At 52.1% G+C, this 18,999-nt stretch overlaps 1 protein-coding gene across 1 annotated transcript in view; it reads right to left on the minus strand.

Annotated features, from left to right (window-relative positions):
- The window catches only part of EPHB2 (EPH receptor B2), a 51,733-nt gene that overhangs the window by 23,947 nt on the left and 8,787 nt on the right, over window positions 1-18,999 (minus strand). Inside the window, exon 4 of the mRNA XM_026051067.1 lies at window positions 12,956-12,978. Within this exon, the coding sequence (XP_025906852.1) occupies window positions 12,956-12,978 (23 nt within the window). The remainder of the gene's footprint in view (window positions 1-12,955; window positions 12,979-18,999) is intronic.

An 18,999-nucleotide genomic window follows, 5' to 3' on the forward strand; every position in this document is an offset into this window, starting at 1 on the left:
AGACGCCAGCGGTATTTGGAGAGTAGGGGATGCAAATGCAAGAGGGAAAACGGGGTTAAATGAGATTAACTGAAGAGGAACATAGAGCTCAGGCGAGTGGTGAGATGTGGATTAAAGAGTTGTCAATAAATTGAGAAGTTGCCATGCAAATGGACCTCTTTAATGCAAGGATCCTCGGCAGTGCAGAAGCAGAAGCTGGCAGCACCAGCCTGGAAAAGCTAATGGATTTCAGGTGGTTCCCTACACTGATCCTTGCAACAGCACATTGCACCTTGCCAGCACCCTGGGGATGGCCAAGTCTCATCAGCTCGCCAACCCACGTGCACAACTGCTTGAAAGGTATCAAGGTCCCCCAAATCCATGTCCTCTGTTCTACTGCTCGCCAATATGTCCCTGAACCACCCCAACATCATCCAAGCTTCAATCCAGGTTGCCTTGAGAGCCAACTCCCTCAACACTGCACCATGCGGCATTCCAGGGGGTGACATCAGATTGAGGAGGTGCATTGTGCTCTAACTGCCTTTCCCCTGCACCTCTGGGTGCAAGAAAGGCTCAGACAAGTGCACTCGGGTGGTCTCAGCCTTCTTCAAGGCTGGTTGCCACGTTCACAGTGCCATCGAGCTCCTCCCTTGGGCCAAAATGCCCCGAAGAAGAACACCTGGAAGTGTGGATGGTGCAAGAACTCAAGAACTGCAAGAACCAAGTGGTTGGCACACACCTAGTGCATGCACTTTGCAGCAAGGCCACATCACCTCCACTTGTCCTACGCAGGACAAGCTCACCGTGGGAATCCGGAGCCTCTCCGCACCCCTGAGCTCGGCCTTGAGGGATGCAACGAACCCCCGGGGCAGCCCTAGTGCTTGACCTCAGCTGGGTACACAGGGTCACCCCCTCCTTGCTAGTGGGGCTCAGAAGTTCAAGCATGCAGCTGGAGTGCAGCACCCGTGGGCATGAGCACCTGCAAGGCCCCGCACCATCTGTCAGCGGTGATGGGATTCTCCTGTCGGGGGAAACATGCCTGGAATGTCTTACCTGCTCCAGGAGCCCGGCGAAGCCTCCCTGACCTTTGGGAGAAACTTTGAAGGAGAAATTAGAAGCTTTCTATCTTTTCTGTGCTCGGAGCGTCCTCAGTTTGTCCAAGATGGGGTCAGTGAACTAAATCATCTTCTGATGGAGAGGTTCAGGTAACGTCCATGGACAGACTCCTGCTCTATGCAACAGGGACACTGAGTGCCATCCTTTTCAGGAGATGCATGGTGAGGTTACTGTAGCCCAAGGGTGACAATTCCCTAGAGACATAGCTGACCACTCACCACTAAAGACCAGCTTTGCTAGGCAAAACCAGAATCAGAGAGTTTGGAGAGTTTGTGGGTTAGGAGCACAACAGTGGCAGTGGCCAAAGCTCCGGATTGCTGCACTCCTGCAGTACATCAAGGACCCACGAGCAAGACGGAGCTCAGCATCCAGTGGCAGCACCAACCACCACGCAGGAGACATTCCCCCTCCAAACGCACCAGGAAATACAAAAACCTGCCAGCACCTGCACGGTTTTACCCCCAACCCTTGTCTCAGCAGCTTGGAATGCACATAAAAATGTGGAGTTTCAGGTGCCGGGGAATGGCACCGCACCACGGAGCCCTGGGGCAATGTGCACGGAGCACAGCCAGCCTGCACCAGACGAGCTGCTGGACCATGAAGTTGTTTCTGCCCCGTTACGTGCTAGCAGATACACCAAGTGTCACGTTCTCCTTACTCAGTCCCTCATTTTCTCCCAGCGCAGCGGACGGGCTGATGGGTTTCCCAGCTTCTGATTGCAGAACCGTGGGCGTTTCTTATTTTCTTTTGCTTCCTGACAATGCAGCAATTTGTTTTATTTTGATATAAAAACTGCTTTTTTGGGGAAAAAAAGCATGCCCGTTGTTTAAACATTATAAACTTTGCAGTGTTGCGCTCTTCCAGAGCGCTTGTTTGGATAGTAAACTGTCTTTCTTTGACTGGTCTCCAGAAGAATTTAGGACTTTCACATTTTGGTACTTTGTTTGCTCTTGTTTAAATGTTTTCCAAAGCTTCTGCCTGGGAGAGCTCTGTCTCCTGAGGGTGGGATGTTAACCATTCCAGGAAAAGGCTCCCAACCTTTTAACGTCGGCAAGAGGCAAACGGAGTGAGCAAGTGGTGACATCAAAGTTGTGCTGATGGAAATCCCCTAATCCTATAAACCCTTCTTGCTTTAATTGGTGTTAAAACAAAGATAATCTTATCTCAGCCCTATAAAAAAAGGGACAGGCTGGACTCTCTAAAAGCCTCTCTAAAAGCCTTCATAAACTTGACAAACATTCCATGTTTAGAGCCCGAGGAGAACGGCTTTAATCCTAAAGGAAACATAAAGGCAGAAAGGGAGCGTTGTTGGAGAACCCTTCCGAGCAACTGCTCTTCCCAGCCCTTCCCGATCCTTGGGAAGACCCACAGGAAAGCAGCAGGACAGGAGCGAGAAGGTCTGTGGGAGACACAAAGGTCCCAAAGGTCCTGCGTGGCCAACAGCAAGACTTGACCTTGCCTTCAAGCCCTCTCAATTGCAGCGTGTCAGGCTTGGGGCAAAGTCTGAGACTTACTTAAAAATAAGGGTTTCTTAAGTTATCTTCTACCTTTTATCTTTACAGCTTGCGGATAGGGCTCTCCCACCCTAATGGGCAACTCTCCATCTCCAAGAGACCCCTCCTCAGGCCCCAAGCCACCTTTGCAGGGTGCATTAAGCTCTTCCAGGTGGCAAGGAGAAGCCGGAGTGAGCACGTTTAATCATCACACGTTAACGCCACTTAGCACCCAGTTTAGACGAGCTTCACAGGTGCCAGCTGGTGAAGTGCCAGCAGCCACTTTCCAGATGACCACGTTGTTGGCTGATTAAAGATGGTGAGTTACCATCACCTGAGGGGTAGTTACACAGTAACCTCCCTCCTTTCTTTTCTCCTGTAGCAAGCAGGGAACCTGAAAGCTGCCTCAGAGCAGAGGTCGCCCATTGCCAACAGTGGTCATGCACCATCCACCTCCGCTTCCCATGGCCTAAAATCATGATTCTGCAGGACAAAATCCAATGAGAACCAGCTTTTCTCCTAAGCAGGCTCTGAGGAAGTTGCTCCAGGACCACCAGAGTCCCGCTGTGTAAGCTAGAAAAGCCCAGCTTGCTTCACTAAGAAGTCAAGTATGGAACAGGGGTCAAGGAAGTGGGGAAAATCTCCATTCTTGGAGAAATCCAGTGCTCAACCAGGCAAAGCCCAGGATAACTGGGCTCTGGGGCAACCCTGCTTTGAGTAAGGGGCTGGGGAAGGGGCATTTGGAGGAGTTTTCAACCTACATGAGTCCGTGGTTGGAAACATTGACCTGCTGCAGCCTGGCAAGGCTTGGGATGCTGCTTCCGCGCATGCATCCCAAGGGAACAGCAGATGTTTTCTTGTCATTCCAGCTGCCCATCAGGTGCCTTCCACTTCCCAAGCTCTTAAATATATGCAGCCCATTTGCAGCTTGATGGATCATCACCGCCCAAGTGTTCGGATGTGTGCACGGAAAATGGAGTTATGCAAACACCGCTGGCCCAAATGCAGGAAGAGCTACTTATATCCGCACCGCAGAGGTCAAGCAGTTGTTTGTAGGAACAGCTTGGAAACAGCAAAATTGCTTTTTCCCTTCTCTCACATTTGCTGCCTTTGCCGAATCAATCGCACTTGGACGCGACAGCCCGTTCCTGCCGAGTAGAGTCCCAGGATGTTGTCCGCGCTGATGCCTCGTGACCACTGTGCCAAATGGCAACTTTAATCGCATTTCTGAAGTCCATCTGTCCCTGCCACCTTCGATTCACTCACTTCCTCAGCCGACACATTTCTGGGTCCTCAAGGGTCTTGAGATCTTCCCAAAAGGGCTTGAACTCAAGTAGCTTGAGCTGGCAATGGGCCACCATGGAAATGTGCGGTGTGGGGTTGAGGGGCTCTTTGTGTCCCCTTCAGAGACTGAAAAAGGAAGAAAAGGAGAACGTGTGGGCAAAAATGCCCAACGTCAAACAAGGGTCCGAAGAAGAAGCAATGGGAAAGAGAGGTGGCCCCATGAGTGATGGTCCCTCTTCCCAGTGAAGACATAGCTGGAATCCTGGGCTCTGTCATTCCATATATCCTCGTTTATACGCTCAGTCTGTCTGTCTGTGGCGTTATTTAAGAGCAGTCAGTCCGGTATCTGCATGCTGCGGGTGAAATAAAGCATGCAAAGTATTCCAATCGGCAAGATTCATGGCAGGGAAAGGAGATTTGGGGTTTTTCTTTCCAAGCTTGCCAACTCGAGAGCTAGAAAGTTCAAAAATGGCAGAACTGAAGCTCTTGGAGCCGTCCGTCCAGCTTTCACCCGTGTGCTTCATCTCCCAGATGCAAGTCTATGGCTGCACATCATTTTCTCCATGCACGCAGAGAACGTGCAAATGCACCACATTTCCCAGCAAAATGGGCAATGGTCCAGGGGCTATCACTGACTGACCCATTGGTGGGCAAAGCAAGCATAAGGGAGGACTGCCAGGCACAAAAACCACCTCTATGGGAGCTATTTCTCCACCACAATCCCTGGGTTTTCTGCAAAACGAGGGTAGCTGTGTGCTCCGTCTCTCCCCTGCTTTGCATTCGCGTCTCCCACATGCCCGGCAAATGCTGAGAGCTGATTTTGTTATGCAGAAAACGTAGCCGCGGCTGAGGTCAGTCTCTCTTGGGGCATCATTAAACCGAGAATTTCAGGGGATGCTGAAAGTTCAACGTGACACTGCTCTGAGCACTCCCAAAGCTTTTTTTTTTTTCTTTTTTTTTTTCCCCTCTATCTTTCAGTCTTTCTTTCTCTGCTAAAATGAAGATGACAGCACCGTCTTGAGCATCAGTTGTTGGGATTTGACAGATATTTAGGACTAAGCCTGGTGAAAGGAAATGAGGCAGCTGGTGAGACTGCACAAGTTTACGGAGACTTGGGCCGAGCGTGGTCTCCGTCTCTGGGGTTCCAAATGCCTCCTCTCCAACATCAGGAGGGAATACAGGGCTCCTAATACACGAGAGCTGCTTGGATGCTGCATTGAGAACATCAGATTCAAGGAAGGAAGGAATTAACAGCTCTGCAATCAATGCATTTTTTACTCCTTTTTCGGGGGGATGCAGAAAATGGGAAGCGACACATGCAGCCATGCAGGGAACACTGTGAGTACAGACAACTACCAAAATTCTCATTTTCTATCCCCAACAGCAGCTCTGACCATGCCACACACTCCAAGTAGCAGGATGCTGAGAAAAGGCAGTGCATGGTTGTGCAAAGGGCACATCCAACCAAGCTCTCACTGCAGAACAGCAAAACTAGGAGGCTGCTCCAAGGAAGCTGGCTGGTTCTCACTGCGTGAGATCAAACACTTCGAGAAATAGAGGATGTGGATGCATGGCCTGGGGATGCATGTGCAGAAAGGTGATGGCTGGCAGCCACTCGAGATTCCAAAAATGCTGTGCCAAAATTGTCTCCCCATGGCTGAGATTGCCTCCCAAAAGCTGCTGCAATAATAAGCGATTCCTCGGGACGGCGAGGGAGCAGAAAGACACGCTCAAAGCTCACCAAGGCACAGCCGCGACCTTAGACGAGTGTGTGGGGAACACAAGCAGCTGATAAGGAAAGCTAAACTGGGCAGTGGAAACTCCAGGGCCTGTAGGATTAACAGCAGCGGGGTGGAAATCAAGGCTGCAGGAAAAGCGGAGCCCCGGGGAAGAGATGAGCCAGCCCCCAAGATAGGGAGAAATGGTCTAGAGTGACCCAGAAAGAGCAGGGTATAACAAACATCAGCATGTGCGTAGGATGAAGTAGGAGCACTTCCCTTCCTTAAAACTTTCCATTCCCACCAGGAGTAGGAAGAAGAGCCGAGATAGCTCCCATCGCCAGGCAGGATGAGATACCACGGTCCCATCACAATGTATGATTTTGAAGGGCGAGAGATGCTTGGCTCAACATGGACATTGGCCAGAAAGATAGCACAGTGGTGGGACAGTCAGTGGAGGAGGTGAGGTCATTTTCTCTTTTTTTTTTTTAATGTAAAAGGTACTTGCTTTTACTGAGGATCTTGCAAAATGTGGTCCCCAGCAGCATGTGCCATCCTGATGAAAAGCCACCAAGGTTGCTGCAGAGAATAGGTTGGATGTGATGACATCCCCATAGGAAGCTGCAGCTTGAAGGCTCCGCGAGATGCTCGGGTGAAGAAGCCAGAAAGTGCCCAACGCTTTGGATGAGCCTGGGATGTGGTGGGAGAACTGCAGCACGGTGCCACCACCGATTTCCATTCCCTCAGCAGCTGTATAAAAATACGGGTGGATCTGGGCTTCTCCATCTGCCTCTGGCCGCATCGGGTCCTTCCTAGTGACCTGCACTTAATTTTCCCAAATGTTATCAGTTCCCCAAGCCCAAGATTTATGGCTATGGCTGAGAGGAGGATTTTCTCTGGCTGCGGCCACACTTGCCTAGGTGGGAAGCAGCTGGGCAATCCGGAGTAGGGGCCGTGCGCCGAGAAGGGTTTTCTTCAAAGCACGAAGTGTCTGGAGCAGTTCCAGACAGGCCTGCAAGCAGGACAGATGGCAGAGCCCCGCTAATCCACACAGGCAAATCAAGCCCAGGAGTGCGGAGCTCTTTGGGACGCTGCCAAAACACGAGCTCCCACTTTAAAGGCCTTCCTTGCTCTTGCAGATTAACGCGGCCCTGGAGAACGTCCCGCGGGCAGACACCAGTGTTTGGGAAGATTCATGCCTTTTTGGATGAGAGATGCCATCCGGGAGCAGAGATGGGGAAGCTGCAGTGGGCCAGGACACGGGACACGTTTCCAAGCCTGGCTCCGATGGGAGCATCCCTAAAGGAGTGCAAAACCCCATACTTCCTTCCCTGACGCCTCTGCAGCCCTCATCCCAGTGGGTGAGTGTCATGGCTTAGCAATGTTGATGGAGAGCTGCCACACACAGCTTGGATTCTCAATGGGATGAAACAGAAGCTCCTCAGGGCATCCTTAGGCTGCTAAGACACTCTCTTCCCATGCCTGGTGGCTTTGGAGGACATCTCCCTACAGCTTTTGATTCTTTGAGATGGTCTGTTCTCACTGGAGACCATCACATGTGTCTCCACCTTGCCTCCCTAAAGGCCTGTCTACCCACCCAAGGAGCTGAGCATCCTTCTGCCCCACCAGAGCGGGATTTGGAGCTCCAGGTCTCCAGCTTGCTCCTGTTGCCCAGTTCTTGGGTCTTGGATTGGCCTAAGACAGGGGGAAGGAGATGTCTTCTCCAGGCGGGAGGTCTCAATAGGGAGCCCAGAGGCGGATCCTGATGGGACCCCATGCCCAGCAAGTCCACAGTGCCTTGGAGGTGGAGATGAGCCTGGAAACTGGGGATGAGTGACGACAGTGGCTCATCACCACCAAAGCACAGGCAGAACATGCCAAGCTGTTTTGCCTCTTCTGGTCAATCCCAGTCTGTCCCAGTGCCGATAGCGCCCCGTACAGCTCACAGGGCTGCTGTCTCCGGTCTAGAGTCAAAAATTAAATTAAATCCACGACAGGGACAGTTAATTAAAGCAGATTAGTGCGAGACTAATTAGGGACGCTGACACTGCCACCATCTAGCCCTGTGATGTTAATTAGCTGTTCATTAATGTCAGCTCCCTGTTCAGCATAGAAATATGACCTGCCTATCTCCCGGGCTTCGCTCAACAGCATCACTGCAGTCACCTCCTCCCAGGAGCACACCCGGCGTACCCGTCCCTTCCCAGCAGGCACACGCTGTCACCACCGACAGCAGGACACCATGGCCACAACAATGTCACCCACCATGGGGCTGCAGAAGTACCTCCACCACGGAGAGCAACCCACCATCACCACCAGCGGCTGCAAGAGGGGGACACGAACACTGAGGTGCCCCAGAGCAACATGTCTGGTGGTAGGTGACCTCTTTCTCTGACTAGCACCAGAGCCTGATGCCACAAGTTAAGAGCCCAGCATGGCCGAGCGTTCTGCAAGAATACAGGATATTCCCTAAAATCGGCATCCATGGTCTCTCTACCTGGATCTTCAATGCATAAGCCCCACATGCCACAGGCTGTTGCTGGCCACCACACTGCAGTGCTGGCCCAACAGCAAGTCTATGCCATTCCTGGAGACCCATTAGCTCACGTTGGTGCCTCAGTTCCTGCATTAGTCACTGAGACCATGGCAGGTTTGGCTGGAGGCAGCTCCACGCACCAACCTGCTTCATCTCTAAGCTCTTCAGTGTGATCCCAGGTGGCTTCTTCTACCCAAGAAGGACAATCCCATGTTGATCTCCTCAAATGCACCCAAGTTCTCAGGATGAGACAGCTCTTAGAAGCAGTTTATCCAGCTTGGGCTCCTCCTACATGGCTACGCTTCCCATCACACAAGCTGTCACCGATCCTTTCCAGGACCAAATGCTGTTTCCCGTCAGGAAGTCACCAGTCAGGACAACCAGGTGAGGATGCTCACAGCTTCTCAGCTACTTTGCATCTTTTGCATGATGAATCTTTGGGCAACTCCGGAGAAGAAAAGTCTCCCATGTGTGGTGCAAGCTGCCGATGGGCCAGGAGCTAAGTGCAAGTGTCCTAATGGGAACAGATCAGCCTCCACTGCCTCTCCTCCCCTGGAGCAGATTTAGAGCTTTCAGAAGGAAACAAAAACTTGTTTATCTTCACGCTAATCAATTTATAGCAATCAAAATCAAATCCATTAGGAGGCATCCTCCGCTGGAGTTTCAAAGAGACTTGTGACCCCAGGAGGCTCCGGGCTGATTGATTAGAAATTTCTGACACTAATGTGTTGCCTTCGGAGGGTCCGGGGTGGCTTTAATTCCTCCCTCCTGGGACTCCGGTCGTGTGCGAACATCTGTCAGCCTCTTCCTGCACTTAGAGGAGGGGAAATCCATGCGTGCACCAAGTGGCACGGCACAGCTGGGGAGGAGGCGGAATTTGCTGGCTTAAACAGCCTCCCCGCATCCCTCGGGACAAACCATTTGCATGATGCTTTTCTCCTTGGGCAAAAAATAATAATAATAAAAAAAAGGCACCGAGAAACGAAAAGCAGAAGGAGGGAGGCAGCGGCTTCACAGAGCTCTGCGCTTGGATTTTGGTTTCCAAACCCCAGGGGCTGAGGTGGGTTTTGTCCTATCGACACCAGCTGCCGTTCTGGGAGGTCCATGGCGAAGTCCCGCTTGGACAAAGCGGGATTTATTTTTTTCTGATGTAAGGAAATTCTTCCCCCAAGCACAGGAGCTTTTCTCTTGGAAAAGCTCCATGCCAGTGGTAGTCGCTTTCCCAAGGAAGAGGAAGAAGAAGAGGAAGAGCAGGAGGAGGCTTCTTCACCGCAGACACAGGTGGAGGCAGCACTGCCTGCTGCTACAACCAAATATCACACTGATTTCAACTCAGCTTCCAGGCTTTTGCACAGATTTGGGCTCTTTGGCTCCTCCAAGACCCCTCGCTTGGCTCCCGAGCTGCCTCCTTGCTCCCTGGGCTTGTCTTGGGCTAAAGCGGAGCGCTCAGAAGCGCACGGTCTTGTTTTGCACCCTCCAAAACGTGCAGAAGTCCCTCTTACCTCGTTAGCTTGCTCAATCACTTAGAAACACACGCCTCATTTTTATTTTTAATTTGCCCAGTGTCGGTTTAACCCAACTGCTTCTTGCTATGCCCATTCACCGCTAGATCAAAACGCCCTTTAGAGGCGGTTTTTTCCTCGTGGTAATCATCTCACCTCTTAATCATCTTTTGGATAAGTCATAGCCACCGTGCAGACAGACAACCCTGGCAAGGTGCAATGCACATCTTAGTGAGACCCAGAGTCCGGTCACCTACGGCCTGGGGACAACGAGGGACACAACAAAGTCCGCAGGGTCCCCAGCCTGAGTCCCATTTTCTCAAGCTGTGGCTGGGCTGCAAGCTGGAGAAGGAAATGTGACGGTGACAAAAGGAAGCCAATGCATTTGGGTAAAAAAACACCCCAAAACATAAAAAACCCAACCTCCCCCCCCCGCCAATCCCTAATTATACAACCACAACGACGGGCGCTAAATTAGCTATTAACATGCAGGGAGGAGATCTCAGCGGGGCTGGAGGTAGCACTCTCAAAGCATCAGTTCAAAGCTCATCCGTCATGAAAAAAAGAAGAGAAACTGTTAGGAATCACTAAGAAAGGGACCGAGGAGCAGGCAGGAATGCTATTAAACCACCGTGTGAAGCGCTGCTGAGGGTGCAGCGGTGTCACCCTTAGGTGAGGGCATGAGGAGGGTGGTAAAAGTGATCAGAAATACAGAGCACATCACATAAGGACCTTCCACGTAAAAAGAGACAACCCGGGGAAGTCTAAAAACCCATCAGGAATACAGGAGAAACAAGTGGGAAAAGCCGTCTCACAACTCCTGCATTTCAGTGCGTTTTTGGGGTCTGCCCCAGCCAAGCTGCCCAGCACCCAAAGAATCTCCAGGCTACCAAGATCTGTTGCAACCAGTTTTCCAGGGGACACAACCTGCAGGCTTCCCATTCCAGGGCATCTAACAGCCTCTAAATGACCCTCCCGCAGGGTCTTCTGCTGAGTTATCCCTGGATCACTCATGTTTTGGAGAACCAAGCTTCAACAGTGCGAGTGGTGGGAAGCATGCTTAGGAGGGATGGGCCCCTAGGCTTCCCATCTATGAGATATACATGTTCCCATTCCCAGGGCTCATGTGAGCTGCAAGATGAACTTGAGAAGACAGAGCACTGCCAGGCTGTGAATAGCTCCAAAGAAAGAAAAGGGATCTCAGCTGAGCCCAGCACGGAGCATCTACTGCTCAGGCCCCTTGCAATGGATTTAACTACCAGAGGCTTCCAAGGCTGCCTGTTAGGAGCTCCGGCTTCCACCTCTCCCATTAGCACCTGGAAATGGAGAAGCCACATTCATGCTTTGGGAAATGGGATTGCGGAGGCATGCAATGGATGCTGCTTGTCCTTGTGCCAGCCCATGCTATTCTGGAAGCCTTTGGTTACCTTCCATTCATCTGCTTTCAAGTTATCTGAGCTGGGAAAAGGGGTTGGTTGCTTAGGGGAGGTTATTTGTTATTTCTCCCAACGCAGATGGTGGAAAAAGCAGTTCCTGGGTACAGCTCCCTCATCGCAGCCGCGTGCAGAAAGCCTCCTGATCTTGGCTTCCTGGTGGGCACCTCCAAACCCCGGCAGCGCTGGGACCCAGCCGCTCCGCCAGCCGCAAGGCGGATGATGAAGGATGCTCGAAGCATCTCTGGGGACGTGGGACTCGCCAAGGGGCCTCCCGCAGCTGCGTGTTTGCAAACACCCCGGCGGAGCCGCGACGAGGGGCTGAAAGCAGTAATTGTCTTTAATTAAAGGAGGTTGGAGGCATCGCGAGCAGCGACAAAAGGCGCTCGCAGCCCGCTGGCGAGCTCCCCGTGCTTGTGGCTGCTGCACCCGCAAGCAGAGCTACCCTCCGGTGCGACCCTGTCCTTGCAAGGCACCCAAACCGGTGCGCGTTTAGCTCTAGAGTCAGGTGGGTGCAGCTCCGGATTAAACAGCTTGCATGGAGGTGTTCGGGCTTGTTCGGTGGCTCTGCTCCGGCTATCCAAACGTTCCTCCCCACGTTTCCTGCATGCTCAGGGGGCTCTCTTTGCTGCGTGTCCCCCCAGCAGGGCCCATTGCCCAGGAGATGCTGCGTCCGCCCTCCTCCTCCTCCGCTTTGCCTTTGGCCTCGCGGGCGGGGAATCGTGCCTCTGGTTTCCATGGCAACCATCCCGGGGTCCCCCGCTCGGAACGCGCGCGCCGCGGGTCCTGCACGCTCGTCCCCGGCTCGCTAGTGAAGGGCATTGCGTTCCTCCAAACCCTGACGCCGGCTCCTCATTCGGGCACCCCGACGTGCCAGCATCCTCTGTGCAGCACAAACGCTTGCTTTCCACCTGAAAAAAATTATCCTGTTTCCTACATCAAGCCCTGCACACCTGGGATACGCCCCATCGCTCACGCTCAGAGCTACACGCATTCTCAAATCCTAAACACGCAGGGAAATGCATGCGGGCTGTGCCCCATGCACGTCCCACACGTCCCTAGCATGGTGAAGTTCCTCCTCCTGCCTCCTAATTCTGCTTAGAAACCAAGAAAAAGCAATAATTGGGGGCAGATGGGTGCATCCTTCCGTTTCCAAACCACTTGCAGGTCCTCAGGCTCAAAAGCCCAAAGGCTTCGGGCGAGTCTGGAGACTTTCCTCCTCTCCCTGCAGCTCCCACATCTCTTATTCTGCAGCCCCCGCTATTGGTCCACCCCCCAGGGTGCAAATTGAGAGCAAAACACTAACATTAGAGCTCGGATCAATGCTCGAGCTGATGCAGGTGAAGGTAATTGCCTAAGCACTATAGTTGTGCAGGTGACCAAAAATTATGGTGAGGGCATTCAACGTGTGGGACTGCATCCATCGTCTCCAAGTGAGGGGAGACACGTTGCCCTGCACCACCCTACTGCAAACTGCAGCTCCCTAAAGGCAATGCAATCCATAACCGGGATACACACCAGGGAAAGGGGAAGGAGAAGCTTATCTGGGCACCTGTCATTTACTGACTGTTGCTCCTAATGTTCTTCCCTCCCCACTGCTGCTATTTCTCTTTTGCAAACGTTCCAGGTAATATGCTGGGAGGGCCAGTATATATTGCATTTATATATATTTATATATATTGCATTTACTTGGCCTAATTGGGATTTCTAAATCCCACACCATGAAATCCTTCCAAATGCATGGGGTAGAAACCATCCTGTTCTATCTTCACTTGTAAAGAGGTCCTGTCTTGTCCTTGGAGGTGACCTGGAGCCTCCCATACCTGGAATCCAGTTGCATGACTGCCTTTTTCCATCTTAATTACATGAATGCCTGCAGAAGAAGCGTTTCCACTATGACAAATTTTTCCAAGCTTCCTAGCTTCAGTTATGTGTGTCCTCTGGGCAAGGAGAGCGTGCCATCGCATGCAAGTCCGATGCTGAGCTGCAGGTAACGGAGAAGGTGTAAGGCACCCTCAAGACAGAGACCTGAACCCACCAAGACCATTGGACTCCCTGGTGAAGAGCTTAATGCTCAACGATGCCTTGCATCCGCTCTGTCCCTTGGATTTAACCCACTTGGGGACTCTGGACTGTCCAACCCAAATCCTTATCCTCCGCACATCCAATGAAGATACAGATAACGGGTTCAGCAAGGAAGAACAGGGAGGAAGGTGGAACAGCCTGGTGGAAATCCCTGGCAGATGTCTGAAACCCAAGCAAAAATGCTGGTGATACTACCCAGGAGGCTGCAGATGGCCTCCTGGAGAGCCAACGCCGTAAAAAGGTAGATACCAGGCACTTAATGGAGTGTGATGCTTGCTGCTTGACAAACGCTATCTCTCACTATAACTTTTCCAGAAATTACTGCAACCTCTTCAAAAGCCATCCGGACTGGGAGAAGAGCCATTTGGAGCAAAACGCCCACATTAATCTACTTTATCAGCTCTGCTTCCAACTGCGCTTTCATTCTTAATCATCTTGAGGGTTCGGGTATTTTGATAGCCCTCCGGATCGGGTGTCTATTTGACCGCTTATCATTCCCTCCATCCCTGTCTTCTGTGACAGTTGCAGGTGATAATGTTTGAGGAGGAAATGGTTAACTTTGGGTTCAGAGTTAAAAAACTGTCTAGTTGGACACAGAATCTTGCAGAGCTCCAGGTGTGATAACGGTCCCAACCTGAGGCTCCTCACAGGATCACAGAATGTTCAAGGTTGGCAGGGACCTCTAGAGATCATCCAGTCCAACCCCCTGCTCCAGCAGGGACACCCAGAGCACGGGGCACAGGGTGGCATCCAGCGGGGTTTTGAAGACCTCCAGAGAAGGAGACTCCCCAGCCTCCCTGGGCAGCCTGTGCCAGGGCTCTGTCACCTCACAGTAAAGAAGTTCCTCCTCACATGGAGATGGAACTGCCTGTGTTGCAGCTTGCACCCATTGCCCCTGGTCCTGTCACTGGCCACCACTGAGGGTGTTCCTTGACCACCGATCAAGGAAAATCCCTTTCTCGAGAGGATTTTCAGTCTCCTTAGCGGGATGCTCCCAAGACTTGGCGATTTAATGCCTACATTGAACATTGCTTCTCCTTCTCCTGCCTTCTGCTCTGCCAGTTCCACAGATGCCATCAAATCTGCCCATTTCTCAACATTTCTCAAGGCCCCAGACAACCAGCCTGAAGAAACACTGCAAGGAAAAGCCGATTACTGAGTATTTAACCCGCGATTTCCAAAGCTCAATGCAAAATGCTTCGCCATGACGCCCTAAATACAAACCCATCTCTCCTCCTTATTTTCTTCTAACATTCTTCAACCTTTTTAACATTCTCTTTGGTGTGTTCCTCTGTTTTCCCCACTGGTTCCCCAAACACCTACAAGAAGAAGCAAAGAAGATGACGGGATGCTCTCACGGCATTTCTGCCAGCTTTGATCACGATGCTCGTGCTTCTCCTTCCTAGCGGGACTTATCCCTAACTCCTGCTCATGCTAGGACGGAGCAGGGCCGACTGGTGTCGCGGCTTCCTTGGAAAAAGCGCAGTGCTGGAAAACGCTGCATATTTTGCTCGGCGTGACCTAATTTCGCATTGTTTGAAGTTTGGTTGTGTGTAAGCTCAGCCAGCGCATTAGCTGGGCCATGATTGGATTTCCTAGCCTTTTTGGGGGGTTTATTCATATTTTCCAGTGTTATACTGTGTTTCTAAGGCTGACGGGGAACAATATAGAGTTTCCCTGGAGCTAATTAAGCTAATCACGGCTTCTGGATCGCGTTTTGCAGGATGATTTTTACCTTGCATCTCCAAAAAATAAAGCCCTAAGCTCTTGCAGGGTGGCCATCTGGCATCAAATGATTTCTGATGGAGAAGCAACACATACATCTGCAAGGATCGGCTCTCATCTACCCCCTGGTATCATCCTGATGCTGGAAGAAGAGCTCATGTGGAGAGAAGGACCGACTTATGGGAGGGAAACCCTGGGGGTGACCATCCTGGTGACCATTTCCATCCATCAGGACACCAATACTCCTAGGAAGTTTTGATGGACCTATGTAGAACTCAGCAACTCAAAAGCCAAGCAGTTCCCTCTCATCCCTTCTGCTTGCTTGCAGCCATCAAGGTTTGGTCCCTAAGGATGGGGAATTCCCAACATGGGATGAGTTGTCCACCTCCCTTCCCCAGCAGCAGACTTGCGCCATTCCTGGACCATCTGGGCCCCTCTTTGCTAGGTCACCATCCTTCAGGGCTTTGGATTTCCAGGAAGAACATGGCTCAAAACCCACCTGCCTGATGCCCGGTTACTCTCCCTGGCTTCCCTGGTCCCATCCTGATCCAGAGAACCCCCAAACCACGCAGAAACGCAACCAGGCTGACACCTCTTCCAGCTCCACGAGGCAGCTCTGGCAGCCTCAGAGCAGTTCATCCCGAGCAGCTGCAATCCCCACCGCCGCCCTGATTAGATTCCCAACATGGAAGGGTCAGCAGGGGTGGGAGGGAGAGGAATCAAAGCAGTGGAAAGAAAGACGGAGAGGGAGAAGCCTCCACAAGGACACCGCGCCGTCGCTGGCTGGGAGCATTCAAATCCTCAACAGCCCCACAGAAAAAGGCAGACAAATTCCCGTTTTGTACTTGGGAAGGAGCCAGGTGATGTCATCATCTTCCAGGAGGATGGCGGAATACTTTCCATTCCAGCAGTAACTCAAGATGTCGAAGAGCAGCTCCTAAAGCTAAACACCGCTAAATCAGCGTGTCAGGGCAGCGTCTACCTACGGATTTTCACAAAGCTGGCTGACAAACTGGGGGGGCCATTAACGTTCCCTTTCCCCAGGCCGTTGAACAGGGGATGTTCCAGAGATGTAGGAAAAAGCTATTTGTTAAACGAGGCACTCTTGCCTATTTTAGGATTCCCGCTCCAGCCTCTGCACCAGGCAAATAAAGCCGTGCCAGCTACAGGACTCGGTCAGTTAGGAATTAAAGGGAGGTAGCCGTGAAAACCCATGTACATTTATGGAAAACAGATTAGGGCAAATTAGCCTCGTATGGGGTTTTGCTGCTTTTGATGCAATTACAAGTCTGGTTGGGAGAGGTAACAGCGTTAATGCAATGCGCCCAGACTTCTGCAGAGCATTTCCCCAAGTACCACATGATATTTTACGCAGAAATCAGAGGGGCTGCAGACACCGGGGGTCATATTCAATGCATTCAAACTCGGTGAGCCTGTAGTGCTTTGCTCCGCGAGCTTGCACTGAGCGGGTCTCTTTCTACTGGAGCCAACAGATTTGGGTCATGACTCTGGGCTATTAAAGATTTTTATCAATGACCTGGAGAAAGCCCAATGAAGAAAGTTAGCTGGTGACATGGAAGTTGCAGTATGGTGAATGCCAAAGAAGGTTTGCTAAATGCTCAAGTGCATGGGTTGCTCATACCCAAGCACCCGGATGCCACAGAAAGCTGGGTGCAAGTGAGCCATACATGTTTCAGTAGAAATCTGCGTCAAATCACACCTCCGGGGAACAGGGTAGAGGCCACGCTGGTGGCTTCCATGTCAAAAGGATGTGGGTCATGGCAGATGAGCAGATGAGTAAAAGCAATCCATGAAAAGCCACGGCTCAAACAGCTAGAGCAAATGTGGGACCTAGGAACAAGGACAGCTCAAGGAGGGAAGCAACATCCACTCCGACACTAACGGCTGCAAAAACCATGGTGGAATCTATGGGACGCTGGCTTGCCCACTAGAAAGCCAAAGAGCTGCCAAGGGTGGGGAAGAGCGAMTGAGGTTGGCCCAACAGCTTACCAAAGAGAGCCAGAAGCTCAGAGATTCCTCTCACGTAGCTGCATGGAAAGCAGAATGTGGGGAGGAAGGGCTTACTAGGCAAAGTTTGCTAAGGTCCAAATGTCCAGCAGTGCATTAGAAACCTTATGCTTTTCACAGAGGATGAGAAACCACTGGAAGAATTTAGTAGATAATTCTCCATCTCTGGAAACATTTACATCAGAATTGGCTCTATCCGCTCTAGTTCAACCAGGAATGTTTTCTATAAGAGTTTAATTACCCCTAGGGCCTTATAATTTATTGGCTGGGTCCAGCATTATCAGTGGAGGCCCAGAACCAACGCGGGCACRGGGCCATAAATAGCCCCTTATCTTCAAAACATCACGTACAGAGGGAACACAATTACAAGGCAGCGAGGACAGAGCCTTCCCCAGCACTCCAGAAGGACGCACGCATTCCGCTGTGTGCAGATGGTCTGCATCCTGTCTCCCAAATGCAAGCACAACACACCTAGAACTGATTCCTACCTATTTTCCACCTAACTTTGGCACAGAGGAAGAGCTCTAAGTCCAGGATTTGCATTTGTCCACACGTTGCGTCCTCTCCATGCCCACAGCGCATCCCTACCCAAACCCAAAGCTGGTTTTGTGCAACCACATCCCCTACCAGGGCTTCCCCATATACTAATGTGCTGTGGCAATGACCCTAAAGGACATGCTTCTCCTTGTAGAGTTGGGCAAAGACTCTAAAGGACATGCTTCTCCTTGTAGAGTTGGACAATGATCCTAAAGGACGTGCTTCTCCTTGTAGAGTTGGACATGGACTGAGTCAGTCTTAGTGTTGAACTGGGCTGGGTATTTTGTTAGGACAGTGGTGGAGCTGGGCCAGGTCAGTGCTGGCGATGGATCCGTTTTGGAGCTGGGCAGGGTTGTTGTTTGAGCTGGATGGGGTCAGTATGGGATGGGAKGGATGCTGGGGTTAGAGCTGGCTCGGCACTTCCATGCTCTCCGTCACGGCTCTCTCCCCAGGAGAAGAGCATGAGTAAAGTGACAAAGGCTTCCTTCCTTCCTCCCCACTCCTCYAGCGACTCACTGTTGGGCCCCCAGACCCCCACAGTGGTCTTGAACTGGAGAAGACGATGAGTGGCCAMCAGGATCTTCTAGAGACTACCTTGGCTGCCTCCTCTTCCCAGCACCCCACCACGCTCCCTTGTCCTTCCTCAAAAGGAACCCATGGTTGGCAGGGACTCTCATACCATCCCTCATCATCACAGCACCGTCAGAACTCCCCGTGCTCTGCTGAGAAAGGGGGAGAGGGAGGAGAGAGCCGGGCCGGGGGGAAAGGGAGGAGGTAGCCCAGACAAAGAGCACGGAGACGCCGGGAGAAAACGAGAGAGCAGGAGAAGGTGAAGCTGGAAGATCGGGAGCCAGGGAACGGAAGGGAAGGGAGATGGGAGGGGAAGCTGTGCAGGGAGGAGGGCCTTGGGAAGAAGGGAGCAAAAGGAAAGGAGYCCCAGCTCCAGCTTCTTAACCACGCCGGGTCACTAACGGCTCCTCGAGCCTTCCGCGCCGGGGCTGCAGGCTTAGGAGGGCTTAAGCTGTTAGATGCATGAACTTCCTCCGTAAAATACCTCTCTCGTGCACCCGTCTCAAGCGTGCTCACAATGTTATCAGCCTCAGGAGAATTTTGGAGGAGAAAATGAGCAGCAGTTCCCAGCGCTTTGCATCACTGAGGAGCTTTGCATCACTGGGCATGCCCTTTTTCCACCCAAAGGCGGGAGCAGGGCGCACGGGTSCCCCCATGCCACGTCCCCTGCAGGCCACCGAGACTCGGGAGAGCCCTGCGCGCCGACAGCCAGCCCGGATTTGCTTTTGTTTGGCTTCTGGAAAGGGGCCCAGATTTCCTCCTGCCCTTGGCAACGCCACAAAACGTGCGAGCCACATGCAGCAGCAAGGCCGCTGCAACCAGCGCGCGCTGCGCCGGCCTGCAGCGCGACGGGGCAGCCCCCGCGGCGGCACGGGAGGAGGAGGGAGCCTCCGGGATGCATGGGATGGAGGCGCTAAGACCTCTCCTCTCCTCTCCTCTCCTCTCCTCTCCTCTCCTCTCCTCTCCTCTCCTCTCCTCTCCTCTCCTCTCCTC

The sequence above is a fragment of the Nothoprocta perdicaria genome, unplaced genomic scaffold, assembly GCF_003342845.1.
Source record: "Nothoprocta perdicaria isolate Ctin4 unplaced genomic scaffold, notPer1 scaffold_72, whole genome shotgun sequence".
NCBI lineage: Eukaryota > Metazoa > Chordata > Aves > Tinamiformes > Tinamidae > Nothoprocta > Nothoprocta perdicaria.